Raw genomic sequence first — 24,279 nt, forward strand, 5'->3', positions numbered from 1 at the left:
AACACTACGATGGGAAGCTGAGATTTTATTGTCCTGGAGTGAACAAGAGACTAGATTGGTGGGGCGGGTGTGGGGTGGGATGGTGGACGACCGAGTTGCAAAGATAGGGGTAATTGACCTCCTGTCCCTGTCCTGAACAAGTCTTCTTGGACACTTGTTGCAGAATTTTGATCATCCCGGGCTAAGAGTTTGCCCCGCCTCAGTCCCGGAAATTTTATGAGGTTTGAAGATCCAGCGCAGTCGAAAAGAACTGGGGCTGGCTGTGGTGGCCTTGCAGGGAGGGATCCCTAATGTGAACGACCTGCCACTCTTATTTGCCGCTTGGTCTGAACCTCAGGTCACAGATTTAAGAGCTTGGAGCGTAGATTGAGGGGATCTCTCCCGTAGTTCCAGGATCCCAGGAGTGATCTTTAGCGAGGATACTTTCCTCCCTAGGGGCACCAACAATTTCAAAAATCTGGTGGAGCCTATGTGTTTAAAGCAATTTAACAACAATGAGCCTACATTTTCCAACCCAGACACCACATTCCTTTTCTCATCTTTGAGGTACAAGGAAGAACGCGGCCTCGGTTCCTTGGCGGGCACACTGAGGTAGAAAGCCTGGGCACTGCCATGGAGGGAAAGGGAGATACAGTACCAGGCACACTTTGAAAGAACCCGGTCTTTCGGTGGGTGGAGGGAGTTGGCCATACTAGAGTTCGGCCCCGCTGGGCGTCAGGTGGATCTAAGGGAGGAGGAGGAGGAGGGTCCGGGTTGAGGTGTGCGGACCCGACTTTCCCCCTCTCACTTTCCCTAGGGCCCTGGGTGTTGTGGTGTCGGTTATGCAGCCCCAGACAGATAACATTACTCGGTAATTACTCTCTCCATTTAAAACGCAGACCGTTTAACTGGCTCCGAGTAATTAATGAAAGTTGGTGCGCGGGCCCCTGATTTACAGCTCAGAGTCAGTGTGGGGTCAGCCCAGCAGATTCGTTTCGCTCGCCCGTGCTGCCCCTGCGCGAGAGCCGCGGTTTGTTTTTGGGGGAGAACAACTTTCTCCGCCCAGCGGGCGACGGCTTTTATACCTGACTTGCCGCTGGAGGTTCGGTTTAGAAGCAACAGCCACTGCGGAAGAAAAAGGCAAAAACAGGTTCGGAAACAGCAGGGAGCTCAGGGTTCGGGCTGGGAACGGATGGAGAGCCTGTTGCGAGGTTTTACTTCGGGACTTGGGCCTCGGCTTCCCGCCCGAAGTCTTAGGCAGGTGGAGCGGAATTATCCTCTGTTGTGAACCCGAATTCAGTGGTCAGGCATCCCTCGGCCCTGAGTCTGGTTCAGACCCAGGGTCCCTATCTTCCCAAGACTCTTGCTGACGCTGAGCTTCTCTTCTTCGCCTCTCTTGCAGGATACAGCACAGTCACCTTCGACGGGACGCCCAGCTATGGTCACACGCCCTCGCACCATGCCGCGCAGTTCCCCAATCATTCCTTCAAGCACGAGGACCCTATGGGCCAGCAGGGATCGCTGGGTAAGCTGGTGGCAGTGATGTGTCTATCTTTACACGCTTTTCTAGACAATTGCCCTGTCCCCGAATTTTCAACCCAAAGCAAGTTGGGGAAGAGAGAAGAGGGCAACCAAAGGACTCTTAGGAATAATTAGGGCAAATTTTATCATTTAGACAATTGAGTCTCCTTACATTCCAAGTAAGTTAAGTAAAGCGCCACTCAACCAAGTCTACGTTTGTCCCGAGGGTTTTTTAGGGCCATGCGTTGACTGCTTTGGGAGTGTAAAGCTTTTAGCTTGCTACGATCTGGTGACCTCAATAAACACGCCCCAGCATGCAGGCCCCAGTGCCCTCAGCTCACCATGCCCTGTCCCCCACCTGCTGTCCATAGCACCCGGGCGCGCGCTCACTCGGCTGTCTTTGGCTCTCTCGTCAGGGGAGCAGCAGTACTCCGTGCCACCCCCAGTTTACGGCTGCCACACCCCAACCGACAGCTGCACAGGGAGCCAGGCCCTGCTGCTGAGGACGCCCTACAGCAGGTAAGAGTGAGCAGTGTCCTGCGTCTCCGGAACTCACGAGGTGGCCGCCAAGCAGGCGATCGCGGGAACATCAGACACCGGGCAGCATTGACTGCAAGCATGCAGGGTTCTGGAGTCAAAAGACCCGTTTACCTACCTACCTGGCCACTTAAAACAAATCTCCCTCATCTCTGATTGTTTTTTTTTTTTTTTTTTTTTTTGGATATAAATGAGGGCAATTACTGTATGGAGCTAAAGAAGAAAGGGACGCCACTTCCAGAGAAGTTATTTTTTTAAAGCTCTTTCCTGGGAGGCTTTTAACTTCCTCGGTATCAAAGATTAAACAGGGAGTCCATCCCTTTGTGTTCTTCCTCTTCGCCCACAGGCCACACTGGCCAGAATACTTGGACAGCGCTAACGGTGGTCCACATCCTCTCCACCCCAACCAACTAGACTTCTGGCTTGCATTAACCGTCTTGCCAGCGTGGGTGCCGCAGGGCCGTCGGGTCGCACAGGGGCCTTGCGGGTGTACTGCTGCAGCCCGCCCGCACCCTCTTGCTCTTCACCGGAGGGAAAAGACCAGCTTCCCCCGCTTCTAAGCTCCGCCCCCGAGGCGCTTTTTCCTTCTCTCCCCCAAATTTATTTTTCAACTTTGGGTGAACTTGGCCGGCATCCCGCGTCTCTGATAGGGTTGCCTAGTAACTGTGGCGCACACCCGGGCCTGCGCTGGGCGGGAAGGTGGGGCGGGGGCAGAAAAGTGACCGCGCACGGTCCTTGTGGCCGGGGATTGGGCGAGCATTACCTCATAGCCTCCCCTCCCCGGCTGCTGCGGGGATCCTGACACCGACTGCCCCCAAACCCATCCCCATCCTCCCGCCCCTCCACGCGGAGACCCGGGGCTGACGTCAAGGGAAGGAGGTAGTGAGGTAATGAAGGAAGGAAAAGCGCCTGCCTTGGGAGATTGGGTGGGGGAATGGCTGCGCCTGGGGACCTCCCGTCCCGCAGGTGGAGGAGGGGAGCGTCCTTTTTATTGAGTACGCAGCAGCGCATCCAGTGTCCCGGCTGCGCTTGTGAGATTGAGCCTGGGACTGGTCTGACTCTCCCACCCCGGACATTGTTTCCCAAGAGTTTCGAGAGAGGTAGTAGGTCGCGCTTCTTCTGTTTCTGACGCCTTAGGCGCGCGGACTTTGGAAACCTTTCCTTTTGATCTGAAAATTCGACATATCTAATCGGATCTTTCCTGCGGGGAGTGTTGGGAGAGGCAGAGAAATGGACGCAGGTCACACAGATAGAGGCAAAAGTTACACCTGCACACCTTCCTTTTGTTCCTTCCGTACCTAGAAACCATTTCTGTTCTGGCACTGCAGACCAGCAGACCCGCCTTCTACCCCAAACCCGCCATCTAGGCCTCCTCTCGGTGGTCAAGTCACGGAATGGTTGCAGAATTCGCATCCATTGTCTGCTGAAACGCCTTGCTTTAGCAGAACTGTGGCAACTGGGCCATTGACCTCCTTCTTAAGCAGCTTGCTCCTGCCTATTGCCGCGGTGTCATTCCTGTTATTCTAGTAGCTGTAAGGGGACCATTTGGACAGGTTCCCCATGGGAATATACCTTGGCCCACCTCTCTCTCCTTGGCGCCTCGTGGACTCACCGTCACACACCAGGCAAGAGGAAGACCGTGGTATGGCATTGTTGACATAAGCTCCATATCTCCTTGGGCTATGGAGACTAGGAGGTGGTGTGGTCTTTTGCAGTAGTGATGATCTGCTACATGCATATACCTTGCTCTTCTCTCTGCCAAGCTTGGACTCTGTGGGACACTAGGAAGGAGCCCATCAGAGAAGCTGAGCAGCTGTGAACAGAAGAGTTCCAGGATATAGTGATCACAACCTCTGGTTTACTAGTAGTTTTCCAAACCACATCCCTGTGATGGATTTTGATTTAGGACTGAATTTGTGACTACTATGGAAGTAGGAGAAGTTATTCAGATATTTTTTAACGTTTTTTTGGTGCTGGAGATTGAACCCAGAACCCTGATCATATTAAGCACAGGCTCTACCACTAAGCACATCCCCAACCCCTGATTATATTTTATATATACAAGTTTCTCTCTTTCTCAAGACAGAGTCTTGCTAAGTTTCTTATGGCCTCACTAAATTACTGAGGCTGGCTTTGAACTTGTGATCCTCCTGCCTTGGCTCTGGAGCCACAGGGATTACAGTTGTGCACCTTGTGTCCAGCAAATTTTCACTTTTTCTAATTCAGCTTCTAATTAGTCACTATAGACATCAATTTTGTCAGATTCATCTTTCAGAAATATTTGAAGAACAGTCGAAGAAGATGTCCTTCCTTCTATGTAATTATGAAACTTTCTTTGGTCATGTTTTTACATGATTTTCATCAAAATACAGTTTTCTTCTGTTACAGAAATTTCCTCAGTAGAAACATCTTAAAAAATAATTTGCAACCCCTGTAGGAAAAGTTGGCTCCTTTAAAGTATGTGCTTTTGAGTCTTTGATGTTTTGGCCATCCTAAATTCACAGCATTGGCAATCACTTTGCCAATTCGTGTCCTGCCCATGTACTAATGATGAACGGGTAGGTAAAGGGATGTTTGAAAATTGGGCCTGTGCACACAACATTATCAAGTTATATGGTATTCTTTCGTATTCCTAAAAACATGTTTGAAGGGTATTTAAATGCTTTTGTGAATGACATGTTTGAAAAGCATAGAAAATAGGATGAAATTTTCATTGTTCAGTGGCTTAACTTTTGAATTTTATACATTCATTTGTCCCTGGGTCTGTTCCTTTTTCTCTCTAAAATTGGGACCTGTTGGGAAAGATGTGCTTGTACCTTGTTTGCTTTGTTGCATTTGACTCCCTGAGGCAGATTGCTCAGCTTTTCCCCCCATTTCCTCTGCCCTCCCCCATAGGAAGCTTTGGTCTCCTCAGTTTTGAACTCTAGTGTTTCTTCCCATCCTGAAATGGTGGTAATGGTATATATCTAATACAATAAAATAAGCAGTGTACACTGTGAATTTGCTTTGAGAAAAGTCTCAAAATTCCCACTCTTTGCTTGTCCCCTGCATAATTCCCTCCCCTCTCTCAGGTAATAGATCTGAGAAGTTACAGCTGCTCACATTCTTATGTGAATATGATCAGCAGCAATGAATAGAAAATGGCCCCACTCAACTTACAGGAAATGATTGGAGGTGATTTCCTTTATCCATCTATCCTAGGCTCCTTGCCCCCAAATATTGAAGGTGGGCAATTTTGTCTGAAAGTCACAAAAAGCTTCTGAAACCAGGTGCTGGCCTTTATGGAATCCAGTGACCACAACTGGATGAAAACATGATTCCTTATACAAGGGGAATTTGTCACATGCTCTCTCTGTGCTATTGGGCACTCTGCTAAGTGCTTCCTTCAGTACCCTCATTTAGTTTTTCTGACTACAAAGTAGGTACTATAATCTTCATTTTACTGATGTGAAAATTAGTTCAGAGACTCACGTTGACTTGCTCAAGGTTATACAGTAAGTGAGAGTTGGATTCAGGATTTGATTCTCGGTCTTTCTAACTTCAAAGCCCATCTATGCTCTGAATCACCAAGTGATGCTGGACCACTCAGTGTTCCTTATCTGGATTATTCCCTTACACAGCCATGCCAGCACCTTTTGCTGGTAAGTAATAAGAGCAAATGCTTATGTAGACTTACTGTGTGCCAAGGTCCCATTGTAAGCACCTTACAAATCCTGACTTCCTTAATCCCCATAAAAACACATCGATGTCGTCAATGGGTTATCACCCCCATTTTACAGAGGAAGAAGCTGAGCCCTGAGAGGTGAACTTCCCCAGTGTGACAGTAAGGGATAGAATTGGTGTTCAGATTCAGGTAGTGAGGTTCCAGAACCCATACTCCTGCCCTCTGCACCCATGTGGATAAGTGCTATTCTTTTTCTGAAGATGGCATTTGTCCTTGGTCTTACTGGAGGGTGGACTTTATTACCCACAGTTGTGAAATTCTTTTACTGTCCATAGAAAGCTCTTAGTGCCTTAGGGGCAGCCTTTTCCTTGATAAATACTGTCAGAAGCAGACTTGAGCTTTCTCACAAAATAGCTGTCTTTCAAACTCTAGACCACTCCAGCTCTGTCATGCCCCTCTTCAGTGGGCATGAACTACTGGGGTGAAGCTCAGTATGGGCACCTAAAAAATTCCAAGGCAGAGACCTTTCCTTCCATTCATCTGACCCAGGAGGACTGACTGCTTTGTTCTTGTCCAGAAGCAAGGTCCCAGGAAGGGCAGACCCCATTGATCTCCTGAGGTGGGGGACTGATAGTGAAGTCCAGCCTCACTAAGTATTACCTCACTAAGAAAGGGCAGCCAGCTGGACCTTCCCTCCTCTTCCCATGCTCCATCTTCTCCCATTCCCCTTCTGTCTCTCCTGCTTGCTGACCTTGGAGCCCCTAAGCCCTAGCTGTGCCTGCTTCATGAGTCAATCCTCAGAGCTAGTTTGAAAAGTTCTGGGCACTGTTTGAAACATACTCCCATTCACATTGATTTTTAAAAAAGACATTCTGTTTTTTTTTTTTTTTTTCCTCTTCTTTGTCCCTTTATTAGCTTTGTGTACCATTCTTTAGCTGCTGTGCTGCCAATGTAAATGAGGGTAAATGAGGATATTTCTGTTTCCCCTACTTTGGCCCTTTCTTAGTTAATACTGCTTCAACTCTGGAAGTATATTGCCTTTCATATGCGAAAAACCTCCATAGCAGCCATACGGGTTCTGTGGAATCTCAGCATCTGCAGGTCAATGGGAAGCGCACCACTCACCATTGGGGCTGACCTCCGACATAGACATAAATCAGGTGACAACCAGTGCTTAAGAAAATAACATCATAATTAATAATGCCTCTTTTTAGTTGTGTACCTACCAGTATTTTACTTGGTGTTTTCATTTAGTAAAGTACTACTCTTTGCTTTCCACTCAGGTGGGCAGAATGCAAGGTCTCAAATGCTTTGCCTAGTGGTAGATAGTGTTATCAAAGCCACAGGCTTGAATTGAGCTTGTCTCCAGGGACAGGGAAAAATCAGTTCCAAATATTTCTGCTAATTTTTGTGCTGACCAAGTGTTTATTAATAAAAATCATATCCCCAGTGGGTTTTTTTCTGGATAGCTGGTGAGCTTGAGAGAAATTACAATACCAAGAAAGTGACTATGAAATAAGTATTCACTGTTGCCTGCTGGGCAGTAAGTTCAGGCAGGCAGTTTCCAGGATGCTTTGGAGGGAAGACAGCAGGAAAAGGGCCATGTAGAGGTCTTCGTGCAGCCTCAGCATGAGCCTTGGCTAGTAGGTAGAGGTGAACCAGCAGAGGCCTCTCCCTTAGTTTGGGATTGGGCCATTACAGCAGAAACTGAAGACATCACGAATTCTGATCACAGAAGCCAGTTATCTCAGTTTTTTCTTTTTCTTGTTTGGCATTGTTTTTTTTTTTTTTTTAATCTGGTGGGGGAAACTTTTTACTAGTACCAAGATGCTACTTTGCAAATAGTCAGTAATCATGTGGCAAAAGAACCGTAATCTCAACCAGGCTAAGAGATTCTGTTCCAATAGAGACATAAACCTTTCTTTCTTATCCTTCCCAATATAGTAAACACTTCAGATACAAATGTGCTTAGATCACACGTGCATTTGAAGAGTGGGGGAGTCCTGGTCTAGATAATGGCTGAGGTTTTTTTCCTTCCTTTCTTTTTGTGGAGAGGTCGAGAACTCAGTAATACTGCAGTCCAGGCCAAAACAAACTCTATATGATGTACTACTGGTTTCCTTTTAAGTTCCCTTTTTTGCTGGGACTGACTTCCTTTTATTTTACTCCAACTTGCATTAATCCCAGTTATAGAAGTTTCTTTCCTCTCTCCCTTGCTTCTAACTTCAAACATTTTTTTTTAACATAGGAAACAAGTGATTTTTTTTTTTTAAAGATCTACTTTAAAAATATAAAGGATATCATGACTTTGGAATATATTTTGGCAGCCTGCAGTTTCAAAATTCACTTCCAAACAGGCAGAGTTTGAGCTGAAATGCCTACGTGACCACTGTGGTCGCGGTGAGCCAAACTACCTGCTTATCTGATCTCCCCTGGGAATGAGATAGTCGACACCTACGGTGGTTATTTAATAATTAGATGTTTTATTTGCCAGAGGCCATAAATTCCCTGAACAGTGCTGTCTCTCTCTGTGGACTTCCATGATGAGAACTGGGTGTTGACCGATTGCCCAAAGAGATCAGAGCCTGAGCATGCTTAGGCCCCGTATTTTTAGCCCAAGTTCACATTCTGTCCTCTCTCCGGCAGCAGTTATTGTTACTGCTGTCATTGACTTCCAGAGGAAAGGTTGTGCCAGCCAGGCCGACTGACCGAGCCACTGCTGAGCCCCAGCCAGCAGAAGGCAGGATGTGGTTAAAACTGTGCTCTGATCCTATCTCAGGAAACCTATTAGTAGCTTGGGGATTTTCTGGAAGTCCTTCTCTCCCATCCGCTATCCCCACCTCCAGTCCCCTCCTGAGGGTTTGCAGGCTGAGCTTACGGGACAAAGTGGGGTTCCTCTTGGGACCTTAGTTAACTGAAGAGGATGCCTGGGCCTCTTCCATCATTGTGCCTTCCTGGAGACAGAGTTGTTCAGGACATTCCCTGTAACATGTTCTCTTTCACCTCCAGATTCTTGCCTGTATTATTTAAACAGGAGTGAGAGAACTAGGCTCAGAGACCAAATAATGCCTATGGGACATTAGGCATGCCAGCACTAGGCACCTCTCTGAGTTCCAGTCCTCATCTCATAAATGGAGGTCGTAATTATACTGACCTCACAAAATTGTTATGAGTGGTACTGAGGATGTATGAGAGTGCTATGCAAAATTTGATAGGTTAGAAAAAATTCAAATATATTAATTATCTGTATCATCTTCAAAGATCTGTTACTTTCTTTGAGCCTCAAAATATCCCTGTAAAAGTTAGACGGACTGAGATCATTATTCCCATTTGATGGATCAGAATACTGAGGTTCAGAGAGCTGAACTGTGCTTTGCTTGATGTCCCCAAAATTATAAGGTACCACTATCCAATAGGAACATAATGTAAGCCATACATGTAGTTTGAAATTTGCCAGTATGCATCTTAAAATCACATTAAAATAAGAACAAATGAAATTAATTTTGAAATGTTGTAGTTTACCCAATATAGTCCAAATCTTATTTCAGTGTATGGCACTGACCATATTTCCAGTGCTCAGTAACCTCATGTGGCTGGTGGCTACCCTATTGGGCAATGCAGAACAGAGTATATATTAAGCAACCGCTAGGAAGATAAATATATATTTAAGACATAGACCCTGTATTTGAGAAAGTTTGCATTCTGGGGACCAAGGAAATGCCCTTTAAAATATTTTCTCTTTTTGATTCCCCCTATGTAGAGACCCTTTGGAATCAATCAGTGGGACTGTGCTTTAAGTCTGAGAAAATTACTAAATCATAAAGTTAGATGTTTGGGATTCATTCATCCTTATGCATAAACCTCTGTCACTCATTTTTTCCCATCATATTCTTTATCTTATGCAAAGATTAAATAATTTCAGAGAGATCCCACATCCCCACAGGGCCTAGAAGAATTGTCAGCTGGGGCTGAGTGATTTTAGTTTGTGAACAATTTTTTAAAAATTAGTGACAAAAATATAGAGCTACCTGGGGAATACAATGCCTGTTGGCTGAGATTAATGGCAAGATTAATAAATGGATTGCTTGATGAAAAGGTGCAGGAGAACAAAAACCAGTGGAAAGATTGTGGAGGAGGCCGCTTATTAATGAACTGTCAGCCCAAAGAAAGTTCAAGAAACTCTCCTGTGGTAAATGCGGCAGCCTGGCACTTCTAATAAAAGTTGGGGTCCTTCAGGAATTAATTACACCAGTCTTACAGCAAGAATTTGTGGAATTGCGAAATGTAGTGGCACAGACCAGCACGGGCTGTTGCTGCAAACAGGGAAGCTGCAGGAGAAACTAATCATTTTTTTCATTGATATGTAGGATATTGTAGTAGCATAATAGCCAGTCAGACATGGGGATGAATGATGGGGTCCAGATATACGCTGACTAATGAAATTACGCATACTTGGAGTTTGAAGTCACTTCACTTTTCATATGCAAAGTTCCCTCCTGCAATCTGATTTCCTCCTTATCCCATGTGCCCGACACCAAGGAGTTCCAAATAATTTGCAGAGTGATTACATGTAAGTCAGATGGACTCTACCATGATTTATCAAGCTATGCAGAGAGAGCACAGTATTCATTTATTCCGAGTTGCTGTGATTTCTCTTACCCCTCCACAAGTTCCCAGTTCAGTTGGCCTGAGAAAACCCTCTGAATTAAAAATTAGTGTTGCAATGGAAAGGAATGCCATGACAAGACGGAGATTGTCCAGGATTTGGGATCTGATATCACACGGTAGATATTGAATGCTGCTTATCTTCTTTCACTTCTGCCATGAAGGTAGAGTGAACATTTTCTTCTGTAATGTGTTTAGACATGAGGTTTCCAGACAAACCATTAATCTCTAGGGTCTCAGATTTCATAATTAACCATTTCAGTTCAGGCTTCAATTTATTCTCAATAGGACTTAGTAATGTCGATTTCTGGTAATTGATTTATGTGCTGATTTTCTTAGGAATAAGATAAACATAAAGGAGAAAGAAAGGGTTTTAATTGGTTTGCTTGGTTTAATTGGTGTGTTTTTTTCCTTTTGGGATCTTAATGTAAATCATTGGCTGCCTTTTTTTTTTTTTTTTTTTTTTAAACTCCATTTGACTCACTAGGATTATAAAACTTATAGAGAATAATTCCTTCAGCTGGGCACAGAGTTTATCATCCACTTTCTTTGACTTGTCACATCCTTGTGTATTAGGCCATCCATCACCCATCACTCTGACTTCTCAGGCCCTCATAATCCACATGATACTTATCCTTTTGATTAAAACAACTTAATGGCCTTTTCACGAATAATTAATCTGCTGTCTTTTTACCCTCAGCTCCAGGCTTTTAACTTTAATGTTGAGTTATCCAGCCTGTGTTGCCTTTCAAAGTTTCACTCCCTTCAGTCGCTTCCCCTCCAGGGCTTAATATCTCCTTCGAAACGCCAGTGTGTGCTGTACTAAGGTTTTGTAAAAAGCTTCCAAATTACTCTCATATCCTTTCTGCTGTGTGCGAAGTGAATAACTGTTCAGAGATCAGTGGGATGGAATGAAAATAATTTCAGATGCACCTATTCTGTCATTCTGGAAAATGCAGAGGTTTGCACTGTAAAGACAAGTTAAAATTCCATTGCTTTTGAAGATAATTGTATTTGTGTACATGAATGCATATGTGTGTGCGCGCGTGTGCGTGCATGCGGTTATGTGTTTCTAACCCTGGATGTTTTCCAACAGTGATAATTTATATCAGATGACCTCCCAGCTTGAATGCATGACCTGGAATCAGATGAACTTAGGAGCGACCTTAAAGGGGTAAGGTTTTTATTCCATTGCTTTTCAACAGTGACTTCTACCTGTTCAAATCATTTTAAAGGTGGTTATAATTTACAAAGGGAGTACAGTTTTAGAAAAAATGGGCATAAATTCTTTATAGTGTTAAAATGCTTTCCTCTGTCCCCCAATTGGTGGGCTGTGTTGAGCATTAAATTTTCAAAAACACAAAAGGGATGTTTTGTCTGGACTAAGGGAATTGAGAATATTGGGAACATTTAATATGACCTTTCCTTGTTGACTGTTTTAAAATTCTGCAAGGTGGTGTCCATGCAGCCTTGTTTAATGTTAATTTTTGGCTAGCAATATCACAGGTGTTAACCATTATGCTATCTTATCCAAGAAATGCTTTGCATGTAAAAAATCCAGGCTCAAAATTTGTATTTGCATGAGGATGATATGGAAAAGCCAAAGTCAGATGTGCTCATACCTGGTTGCACCAACAGGTTTTGCTCACACACAATATACAACCACCATAGGGAGAGTACAGTTGCCGAACATATGAGCTTCTCCTTGCACCTAAAAATGAAGGCAGGCAAGCAGGTGGGTGGGACTGGCTTTCAACTATGAAATAACTCATTTTGTTTTCTAAGTCTGAGAAGGTGGCAGTAGGATATCACACTCATGTAGCAGGTACTTTTCTAGGTTACCTTGGCTTCTCTCCTAACAGCCTCATGAGGTCTAGATACTGTTGTTACCTGTTTTATAGATGAGTACATCAAGCTCTGGGAGTCATGTAACTTCCCAGGTTTACATCCTACTAAGTGGTAGTGCTGGAATTCCAAGCCCAGATCTGATTCCAAAGCCCAGGCTCTGTCCAGCTTCTCTGTAGTGCCTCCCAAACCACACCACTGGCCCCAGTGGGGACTTAGTTCAGCATTCTTGATGAGTCAGCTAGCATCATGTCTCTGTGTATTCCATGGTTTCTCATTAGATTCTGGGACCAGGGGGCTTTCCAGAACCCCCATGCTCCATTCCCCATTCCCACCTCTTCTTCTCTTCTAGAGTTGCTACTGGGAGCTCCAACTCAGTGAAATGGACAGAAGGGCAGAGCAAGTGAGTGATTAATGGCCTTGTTGACTGACGTCTGGGGCAGGAGTTAGCACTGACATGGGTAATCAGGGAGCAGTTGCGGGGTGGGTAAGTCTATCCCTGCCCCCCTACCTCTTCTTGTTTATTGTTGACTTAATACAGGCCAAATGGAGGTGGAGATGTTTCTCATTGGCATACCCCTAGAAAACATTTCTTTCTTTCTTTCTTTTTTTTTTTTTTTTTTTTTGGTACAGGGATTGAACCCAGGGGTTCTTAACCTCTAAGCCACATTCCCAGCCCTTTTTATTTTTTATTTAGAGGCAAGGGCTCGATAAATTGCTGAGGCTGTCTTTGAACTTACAGTCCTCCTGCTTCAGCCTCCCAACCCACTGGGTTTACAGGTGTGCACCACTGTGCACAGCTTGGAAAACAATTTTTTAAAATCAGGCAGCAGGAACCCTGCTTGTTTCCTTGTGAATATTTCACAAAACACCAGATTTGTGGCATTGCACAGGTCCTGTATGCTTAGTCAAGTCTTTCAGTCGTAACTTACATAGACTTGTTTTTCTCTATTTACCTTTAAATCTCCCAAGGAGAACTTAGTTTTTACCCTAAGTCTGCGGCCAGGCTTTATGAAGACTTTTTTTTTTTTTTTTTTTTCATTCTTAAGCATTTTATCTTCCCCAGCTTTATACCTGTGCTCTGGAGCATTTCTGTGGCCATTTCATTTAGTTTTATTTTCTCTCTGCTGAAATACCACACCAGGCTGCATCTTTCTTCCTTCTTTCATTGGCTCAGTTCTGTTTTTGAATCATCCTTCAGCGATCAATTTCTGAGACTTACTCTTAGATTTTTTTTTCCCCACTCCTACCTACAATTTTTCTGCTATTTTATCCAAATCTCCACTTCCTCTCTCTGGATTCCAAAGTTGAAAGCTTTCTGGTGTTTCGGAGTTTTCTCTTCCAACTTCCATCCAAGGGGCAGCTGACAGTTTTAGGCTTCTGTCTCCCTCCTTGCGGCCAGCTTCTCTTACATTTCTTGGCTTTTTGGTCCCACCCTGTATTTCTGGATCCTTTCCTTTCCTTCTCTCTTCTCTACTCAGAACTTAGTAACGCTCCTCATATTAAATGCCAAGAACAGAGAGAACATGATTGTGAAGTGAGAATTTTGTTTCAATTTTTAGAATTTCTGCATGCTGGCATACAGGGTTGGTTGGTTTGATTAATTACAAAAATTACAGATAAGGACTCTTGGCATGTGTTTGAATCCAGATCTTTCCATAGCTGAGATAATTTTGATACTTTTAAAGGTCTTCAGATATGTGATATTAGTCACTAGCCAGGGAGTCAGAAATTGTAATGTTTAAGGATGAAGCCCAAAGTGCAAATAGTTTTCGTTCAATCTTACGTAAGAGAAAAAAAAAAAACTAGAAGTTTTCATTGATCTGTTATTTATATCTGGAAAGAGAATTTCTGGGGCTGGGGAGATAGCTCAGTTGGTAGAGTGCTTGCCTCGCAAGCACAAAGCTCTGGGTTCAATCCCCAGCACCGCAAAAAAAAAAAAAAAAAAAAAAAAGAATTTCTGAAGTAAAAATGTTTTCCTTGAATATACTCTGTTCAGAGAGCTATATAACAAGGATCCATAGCCCCAACATATAGTCCCACCTAGGAACAACTTATAAAGAACAGAAAATTACAATTGTCTAATTTTCTTTTCTTTTCTTTTCTTTTTTTTTTTTTTTGGTACCAGGGATTGAACCCAGGGCTCTTAACCCCTGAGACACACCTGCAGCCCTTTTTATATTTAATTTTGAAACAGGATCTCACAAGTTGTTGAGGGCCTCACTGAATTGCTGGAGCTGGCTTTAAACTTGCAATCCTTCTGCCTCAGCTTCCTGAGTTGCTGGGATTATAGGTGTGCACCACTGCACCTGGCAACAATTATATTTTTCTGACATCTCTCACATGGTAGATTTATCCCTTAGAACATATTTAAGTCAGTTGATTTCTGCTTCCATTTTGTGAGTTACACATTTATTTAAGGATGCATGTCAACACTATCTGGTCGGGTATAGAGGCTTTACCTGTTTTCTCTTATGACCTTACTATTATCATCATCCTCTGCCCACCCCAATGCTATGACCATGTCCAGATGAGGCTGGAAAGATTAATCGTCCTAACCCAGTCCATGGAATAAGTGGGAGAGCCATGTTGAATTAGTCTTTCTGACTATGGGACTGGCCGTAGAGTTTCTTAGACTTTAATAATCTTAAGATTATGACCACAGTTAGAAATACACTGAACTCTAATATACACACATGTGCACACACACAAAGCACAAATTTTCACTAAAAAATACTTACCCTTATAATGTGTTTTTGCATGCTGATATTTTCTACCCTATTCCACATTATTTTAAAAAATACCTGCTGTGACATACTAGATTGACTTTACAATGCACTGATGTGTCACGACCCCTTTTTGCCTCCCTTTTCACTCTCAAAGATGGTGACTCCTTGGCTCTTTCCTCCGAACTGAGAACTGGATTTGGGTGGATCTCAAATTCCAGTAGAAAAATTGGCTTCACCCCAGAAGAGACACAATCCAGGGTGGAGTCATTGTTCTCTCTGATACTAGATTTACTTTCTTTTGCCATGATACAAAAACATTGTTAATATGGAAAATAGGTTTGGGAAAAGAAAGGATATTCCATGAAGTATAGAAAGACAACTTTTTGCTTTCATCCTTAACTAGTAGCATCTTGACATGATCTGAAGTCGTTGATGAGAAAAATCATGATGGCAAGCTAGATCTATAGCACTAAAACTAGATTTTTGGTGGGGAGGGGTAGGTACCAGGGATTATTGAAACCAGGGATGCTTAACCAGTCAGTTATAACCCAAGTCTTAATTTTTTTTTTTTTTTTTTTTTTTTTTTTTTTTTTTTAGTCACGTTCTCACTAAGTTGCTTAGGGCCTGACTAAGTTGCTGAGGCTGGTCTTGAACTTGTGATCCTCCTGTCTCAGCCTCCTGAGTGACTGCAGTTACAGGCATTTGCCACCATGCCAGGTTTTGCATAATTTTAAAAAGACATTATTTCCATGTCACTTTTAAAAATAAGGCATTAGTAATTTTTTAAATGAAAGATCACATACCTCAGATGAAATCCCTCTAAACACTTGCTCATGTCTTCTTTCCTGAAAGTTATTTTTTTAAAAAGTAACTCCAAGAAGAATAGGCTTGTTTCCCTGTGTCCTAAGCAAGTCCGTGAAGATACCTTTATCAGATATCAGCAACAGTTCTGGAATGGGAGAGGATGGGATTTTTAAGTAGAAGAGGATATGGTGGGGAGTCACTCTTGCTGGATGACTAATTCCCCTCCCTCACTCTCTCTTTCTCTTTTTCTTTCCTCCTTTGGTGCTGGGGATTGAACCCAGGGCCTCAGTGCACACTAGGCAAGTGCTCTGCCACTGAGCCACATCTCCACCCTGCCTTTCTCCTTTTCTAATTTCTGCATGTCTGTTGGGATCAAAGCTACATTTATGGTCTCAAATGGGAGAATCCCATGTTTCAATTTATGTCAGAAAGAAGGTACTTCATGAAGCCACTTTCAATCACCCATAAACAAATGAAATTGGATTTTAAAAGCAGGTCCCTGGTGGGGGAAATTGCTCGGGAATTTTTCTAGGATTAGTCTGCCTTTGTGAATCCTATTCACGATGCTTTTTATTTCTTTGAAAACATTTTCTATGTGTATTCTTAAGGGTTGCTGATTTCCTCAGGCTGCTAATAAGCCTTGGCTACCCTGTTGGCCTCTGTTTTGTCTCTTCTGAAGAAAATATCCTGCAAAATGGAGAAACACATCAACCTTGACTGTGGTCCAAGTTATTAAAGTGAGGAGGAAGTTACTCTGTGGGGACTGGGGTAGGGGGAGTGGGAAATCGAACACAATAGAAACGTGAAAGGAGTGCTGAGCAAAACGAATGTCCCTTTGCTGGTCCAAGAAGTTCCACAAAGTGTTGGGAACACACAGCTTTTGACCTGTGGATGCTCGAAAGGAAAAACGAGAAGACTCCCGATGAGTGATGTATGGTGCAAACAAAGCTGTGCCTTTTGGTAGGGCCAAGGCTGTCGAATCTGGAGAAAATCCCCGCTAGACATGGTCTCATCCCTGAGAACCTGTGCCAAAAGAGATAGCGGAGCCTCTGGCCGGGAGCTCCAAACACCGCCCCGTACCTTCCCTTGCGGGCTTGTGAACATAAGGTACCCGTCCGGGAGATTTACTTCTTGAAAGCAGATAGCCTGCTTTTAAGTGGCCGTGAGCTTGAGATGCGAAGCAAAGGTGGAGAGCCTCAGTTCTGGGAATATCAGCAGTTCTGCGAAGAGGCGCATTCCTGAACGCACTCTTCCATCTCCACCCCCAGAGAAGGCCGTGCATTTCTCCCTTTGCAACGGCAATATGTATGTCGTTGAAACAGCTTTCTTTATTATTGCCTTGCTTCGGACTTATTGCCAAAAGGAATAACGGACTCCTGTGTTCCTTGGTGATGGAGACTGATGACCTAGTACTATGCCCCCCACCCCTCTTAGGGAGGACTAATTCAGGTGCTTCTTGGCTCTTAGGTCTTACTTTCCTGCTGCTACTTTCACCTTCCCCGGCTATGGGTCTTTCCTTCCCCTTTGGGCATATATTCAACGAATGTATTTAATTTTTTATTATGCAAATGAGGTATATAAATTATAGAACATTTAGAAAATACAATTATACAGAGAAGAAAATTACACAACCCCCCTCCCCACCATTTAACCCGGATGAAACTATGAATGGTGGATAAAGGGGCGTGTTTGTCTTGGGGACATCAGATGAGGGAGGATATCTTCATCACCCAAAGGAATGCTTTGGACCTCTTTTATCTGCAGCCCCCTCCTGGGCCCTTGTGAGACTATCTACTCACCATTTATAAGAACAGACCATATCCTCTAGTTAGAAAAATAGTGATTTAGAATTCAGACTAATAAAAAGTCATCCAGATGTTTCACAGCAACTAGAGGCTACTGCCTAGTTTAGTAAGAGTTTTTCTACTGAAAGGGAACAAGTTCATTTATTCTAGCATTATTTCCAACTCTTAATTTTTAACACAAAGTCACTGAGGGAGTGCTTTGTAGACTAAGATGGTGACTTTATCCAAAATAAAAACAGCTTTTCTCCCCTTTGATTAGAAATGTAACACAAGATTATCATTTAAAAAAAATTCAGACAGCACAAAACATTATAGAGAAGAAAAGAAAAGTTATCAGACATCTCACTACCCAGAGATAACTTTTTTGTTTTTTAACACATTTTGGTGTGTCTTGAATCTGCAGAGAAAAAAATGCATGATCCATTTATCTGACTGTTAACTGCAGTTACCTCTGGATGAATTAAAGGGAAGGACAAAAGACTGAAGTGGGTGACTTGGGAGGCTGAGGCAGGAGGATTGTAAGTTCAAAAAAACCCAGCCTCAGCAACTTAGTGGGACCCTGCTTCTAAATAAAGTATAAAAAAGACTGGGGATGTGACTCAGTGGTTAGGTGCCACTGGGTTCAATCTCTGGTACCGAGAGAGAGAGAGAGAGAGAGAGAGAGAGAGAGAGAGAGACAGAGAGAGAGAGAGAGAGAGGAATGGGAGGAGGTGACCCGGAGGCACCATATAGAGACAATTCTTTCATGGAGTTCTGCAGCAAAGGGGAGCAAAGAAATAAGGTTCTGATTGGTTGAGGAGAAAAGATCAGGAGATGGTGGAATTTTTTATTGTTTGCTTTCACTTATTATTATTATTTGTATTTAGAAAGAGATGTTTGCATGTTTGTTTGCTGGTGGGAATGATCAAAAAGGGGAAAATTGATGCTGGGAAGGGATAGAATTTCTGGAACACAACAAGGTGAGAAGGAAGCCTCTCAGAAGGCAAGGGGGCTGGCTTTTGCTAGAGGCTGAGGTAGTTCATCCAACAGCCGTATTAGTTTGTGAGCAGTCTTTGTTTATAAGAGTTCTTTTGCTTGTCATATGTACTTGAAATTTTTTCTCTAGTTTGTATTTTAGCTTTGACAATGTTTTTTTTTTTTTTTCTGTCAGAATCTTTAAAAAACTTACAGTAAAATTTATGTTTTATTTCATAGTTGCAAGTTTTTGGCTTTTGTATCATACTTGAAAAGATTGTCCTACTCCAGTTTTTTTTTTTCTTTTTAGCATTAGCTTATTTAATTTTGATATTTAAAAAAATTAACTTTTAACACTTAAACATTTAATGCATCCTGAATTTATTTGACTATTGGATTCCAATTTGATTTATCTCTAAGTAACTAGCCAGTATACTCAAACCATTTTGCATTATCCTTTCTTCCCTCTTTGCTTTCAGATATTACCTTTACCAAACACTAAATTCCTTGGATTCATTTCTAGACTCTTTATTTTCTTCTTTTGATCAGTCTGACTTTTTCTGCCAAGTATCAAGCTGTTTTCTTTGCTATAATTTCATAGTCTATTTTAATGTCTGACACAAAAGTTCCCCCAACATTGTAGCTCTTTTCAAAATATTTCTAGCTGTTAGTTTTTGAGGTTATTATTATTATTATCATCACCAGTGTCATCATCATTGCTACTGCTATTTGAGATGGGGTCACTTTATGTAGCACAGACTAGTTTCCAACTCCTGGACTTAAGTGATTTTTTTGCCTCAGCCTTCTGAATAACAGGAACTCTAAAATTAATTTTGGAAGGCCAGGTATGGTGGGTATGCCTATAACCCCAGTGACTTGGGAGGCTGAGGCAGGAGGATTGTGAGATCAGAGGCAGCCTCAGCAACTCAATGAAGCCCTGTCTTTAAATAAAATATAAAAAAAGGACTGGAGATGTGGCTCAGTGGTTAAGTGACCGTGGGTTTAATACCAGTACAAAAAATTGATTTTGAAGTAGGTTGATGTTGAAAAATTTTGAATCCTTTCTTTAAGAACAAAACAGTTCCCAACATTAAAAAAAAAAAAATGTAGTTGTAGATAGACAGAATGCCTTAATTTTGTTTATTTTTATTTGGTGCTAAATAAGGATTGAACCCACTGCCTCACACATGCTAGGAAAGCCTTCTGCCACTGAGCTACAGCCCCAGCCCAGTTCCCAACATTTTTTAATGTCTTATTCTTTTAGATGTCCATATGTCGAATTTCCTCCAAGAATTTAACAGTAATGCCTCTGGCCTCAAAATCCCTTTGAGAATGAGCGTGATTCATTTGAATTTTTTACAAAATTTTTCCTTTGTTTGTTCACCTGGAATTCATTTTCTTTTTCCTCTTTGTGCTGGGGATCCAACCTAGGGCCTCGAGCATGCTAGGCAAACTCTCTACCACAGAGCTACGTCTCCAGCCCACTTGTGTTGTTGGAAGTCAGAGTTCGGAGTGTGGGGCCCACAGAAGTGATGAATCTGCACAGATTCCTCACACCTACAAGCTCCATTTCAACTGGGGAAGCAGGAGATGGCTGAGTCTTCAGAACACTGTGCTTGATCCTGGGGTTTAGGAAGGAACATTTTTTTATGTAATTGAATAGTTGGAGTAAATTTTCTCAGATAGAAGAGGGTGTGAGCAACCTGAGTGGGAACCTCTTAAAACCAGGCTTCAAAGATCCTGCTTCATCTTTCCTGCGTGAGATGTAGGGTTCATCTGTCACAGTTCTTGGGGTGGAGCCAGCAGCGATCTCTGGCTATAGAGTAAAAGCACTGAAAATCCAGAACTCAGTGAGTTAGATGAGATCAGGAATCTGATGGATTGGACCCCATTTCCAGTAAGACATCCAGATATTTCTTGTATGATCTAATGATGGGGTCTTGGGTTTGTGAGTTCCTGTGTCTGCGTGTATTGATGCAACAAAGAAAGTCATGTCTAAAAGTCTTGTGAGCATTGAGGGCCAGAAAACAGCATAGGTTTTAATTTGGACTCTGTTCCCTCAAAACTGTTGTGGGAAACTAGATCTAAGAGTATATCTCGGCTCCGCTCTGAGTGTGAAATAGAAGGGAAAAGGTCAGTTGGGGCAGGTTTGTATCATTGCACGTGGTGAGGAAGGCTTGATGGCTCATAAGACTGATTTATACAGGTGTGCTGTCTGGCTCTTAACCCATTCAGATGTGGCTCCTGTGAAATAGTGGCCGAGGACTAGGCTGCAAGGGAAGTGAAGACAAATGAGCTGTGACTTAAAGAAAGTTTCAAAAGAGGAATACAAATAAGACTTTAGCAATACTACATGGTTGGAAGACATGGGCATGCTCCAAAAGGGTAATTCAAAGGGTAATTCATTTGCAGGTGTCATGTTCTGATATATCTTTGAAAAGTAAATATATTTATCTTTAGTTGGCTATTGGATTGTGCATTATTAATCAGAACTTTTTGTGCGATGGGTAGCAGAATTCCAGTTGTAAATGTTGTGGGTCAAAGGGGCAATTTAGTAGGTTGTGGGTATTATGTTTTAAAATCCTTGTCTGGATTCAAGGATTCAGTGTCATAAGAACACTGTTTCATGGTCTCTTGTTGGTTTTCCTCTGTGCTGGTTGCCTTCTCAGGCAACATTGCTCAACTGTGGCAAAAGCAGCTTTGGTTTTAGCACCTACAGCCTGAGGAGGAGAATGCCTTCCTATTGGTTCTTTTCCAACAAAAGACCTAGGGAAAGGCCTTTGATTGGCTTGGTTGGGTCATGTGACTGAAGAATGTAGTGGTCTGATTGGCCAGGACTTAGTCTTATGGTCTCTCCTAGAGCTGGGATTGGGTCAAAGAAGGGAACTTCCCTAAAAGGAACAGAGGGCTTTTGTTACCAAGGAAGGTGGGATGGATGTGGGCAGGCATAACAAGAAATGGAGAATTTTTAAAAGTCAGAGTTAGTGAAAGTACTCTTCCCTTCCAGATATTTTGTAGCTCTGGGTGCCATAGGGGTGCATGAGACATGGAGAGAATGGAAAAGAAGAGCATCATGTTAGGGAGTCTGCCTTCCCAGGTTCCTGGGGGAAATGCTAGTAAAAAGCAAAACAGAAGTGTCACTGTAGTTTAGTTTTTAATGCATCTTTTTCTCAAGGTCTAAAGTGAAATGAAACACCTGGGGACAGAATGAGGGTAAACTGTCCCAATTTAAAAAGGAAAAAAAAAAGCAGATTCTTTTGTAGACTATATTTGAGGAAATTTGATACCTATGAGTTATCAGATAGCAGACTTTTTTTTGTATGTCGGGGGGGGGTGGTGTTTAAACTCGGTCAAGTTTAACCTGTTTTATTTTCAGGTTTTTACTTTCTGTCCTGGCTTAGAAGATTAAGCTCCATCTTTCCCCCTTTCCCTTTATATGCCCAGAACACTTGTTCAGTAGAATGTACCATGATTTGGATTAGGCAGCTGGCTGGCTCTTAACAGTATTTTCACTTTGGGTTTCTATCTCGGGTATTTCCTGTAGGCAGGTAGTTAGTTCTAGAATCTTGGTTTAGACTTGGGTATCTTTTCCTCTCTCTTTCTCTCTCTTTTTAAGGTGAGTATAATTGATGAGTGCTGCTGAGTTCAGCCTCATCTCATGTTTAACCTTTAAGGAAGCCCAGTTTCTTAGTGCAGTTCTTCATTTATTCTCTTCTCTGAGAAATTGGCACCCTCGAGAAGGGGATGATGGGCCTGAAGGCTTGTAGCAAAGTTTATTGTCAACGCCAAAAGGAATCAGGCACTTAAGTATCTCATATGTAAGCCCCAAGCATCAAGGATGGAGAGAGCTTGACAGGTAGATTCTGGGTTCTGGTGCACAAGTGTTTGAGATTTCCCCAGGTGCTTCCCTGCAGTCTGATTAACTCTGCAGAGGTGAGAAGACAGAGGTGAAGATGGGGGACGCCCACCTGGCCAATAAGTAGAGGTGGGAGAGAGAAATCACAGACTGAAGTTTCTCCTTTCTGAATAGTCATATTCAGTGAAAATGGCCTTTGAAAATCTTTTTCTCTTTTCTTTTATTTTTTTTCCCCTTTCTTCTCCTCCTTCTTTTTTCCTCTTCTGTTGATAAGGGATTTCAGGGCAGCTCTGGTTTTTCTCATCTGTAAAACCTCAATTCCTTTTTATTAATCTTCTTGTGCCTGTGGAATATCAAAATTAATCATTTCTAAAGAAGCTACTCTTCAAAAGTTACTTTTTTTTTTCTGAGCCAAGCCTCAATGTACAGGTTTTTAGCAAGAAGAGGACTCATAATTTGTGTTCGATGAGGGACATTTTTCTCTTTCTGCAGACTTTCTGAGGACATATGTTGATGCACTTTAAGGCTGTCTATGAAAGGAAAGGCAAATTTTCTCAGGATACAGTTTGTGCTGTTAAAACTGCTTAGGAAAGTGTTTGGTCTAGGCCACTGCCAGAAATGAAGTCACAAGGTGTATGCTCTGCTGATAATCATTTCTGCTTAGTTAGGTAAAAAGAGATTATCATTATTGTTATTGTTATTTTGTAAAAAATATGCACAGTTTAGACTGCTCTGTCACACATGACATTTCTGTCCCTTAGCCTTGTGCCTTCTTTATACCAAAATAAAGATCGTGTGTCACAGCAGAAACTGAAGTGTGCTGAGGAGGAATGTTTTGAACTTACCTCTCCTCTCTGCCCACTCTCTTATCCTTCCCCTCTACATCACTACATTTATTAAACTCCAGTGTGCTTGATTTCATTCATGCCTTGAAGACAAGAACTGGAATCATTCACGTGTCAGGATAGAATGGAACCCTTTAGGATGGGGTTGCACTGACCTCGACACAGACCTCAAGCTCTGCCACTTGCCATCTGCCTGATTTGGGGCAAATAAGCTCAACTTCTCCTTAAACTTCAGTATACTTCTCTGTGAAATGGGGCCGATGCTATGTAAACAATAGTACATACATGCATACATGTAACCAGGTATTGTGCAGTACTTACCTGATCTCATTGATTCTTCAATAAATAGGCTGATAGGGCAGGTGCTGTTGTTTTCATTGTACATGAAGCTGTTCCAAGAAGGCTAAGTCATTTGCTAAGTCAGTACACTTTAATGACTCCTGGGTTGTACTAAGCATCAAAAATACAAATTTTATTGATTGCCATCACCAGACTTACACAAAGCGTACAATAAATAATTTTTATGGTTGTTAGTTATTGATTGCATATAATCATGAACTTCCTGAATATTTAGTTGGGATAAAGTTACTTGGTGATGGTTAGCTTTTGCTCCCAACATAGCTCACTTCTTTGATCTTTGAATGACTCCTTAGTATAGGTTATTTGCTTCATTTTACAAATGGTGAATCTCAGATGTAGCCAGAATTAGATGACTAACTCATGACCAATGAGGAAATAAATAGTAGCACTGGGCCTGGAACACAGGTCTTCAGATGCAGAATCATGTGTTCTCAGACGAATCCGTAGATAAAGGATACAGATTAATTAAGTTTTTTAAAAAAATGCGTCTGCAAGAAATGTAATAAATCTTTGGTATGGTAAGCTGAATAATGACCCCCAAAGATACCCAAGTCCTAATTCCTGGAACCTGTAAATGTTCCCTCACGTGGCAAAAGGGATTTTCCAGACATGATTCAGTTACAGATCTTGAGATGAGGAGATTTTCCTGAATTATCTGGGTGGGTGGAATTATCCAAATGTGATAACAAGTATCCTTATAAGAGGGAGGCAGAGG

General features: G+C 42.5%; 1 protein-coding gene across 5 annotated transcripts in view; it reads left to right on the forward strand.

Annotated features, from left to right (window-relative positions):
* Positions 1-24,279, forward strand: part of WT1 (WT1 transcription factor) — a 46,246-nt gene that overhangs the window by 4,908 nt on the left and 17,059 nt on the right. For 3 of the 5 annotated variants that reach the window (XM_079103089.1, XM_079103088.1, XM_079103091.1), the window contains exons 2-5: positions 1,382-1,504; positions 1,917-2,019; positions 11,463-11,540; positions 12,564-12,614. In XM_079103089.1, the coding sequence (XP_078959215.1) occupies positions 1,382-1,504; positions 1,917-2,019; positions 11,463-11,540; positions 12,564-12,614 (355 nt within the window). Of the gene's footprint in view, positions 1-127; positions 1,130-1,381; positions 1,505-1,916; positions 2,020-11,462; positions 11,541-12,563; positions 12,615-24,279 lie in introns of those variants that run through there. The other 2 variants (XM_079103092.1, XM_079103090.1) reach the window with 2 other exon arrangements.

The sequence above is a fragment of the Sciurus vulgaris genome, assembly GCF_902686455.1.
Source record: "Sciurus vulgaris genome assembly, chromosome: 11".
NCBI classification, from domain to species: Eukaryota; Metazoa; Chordata; class Mammalia; order Rodentia; family Sciuridae; genus Sciurus; species Sciurus vulgaris.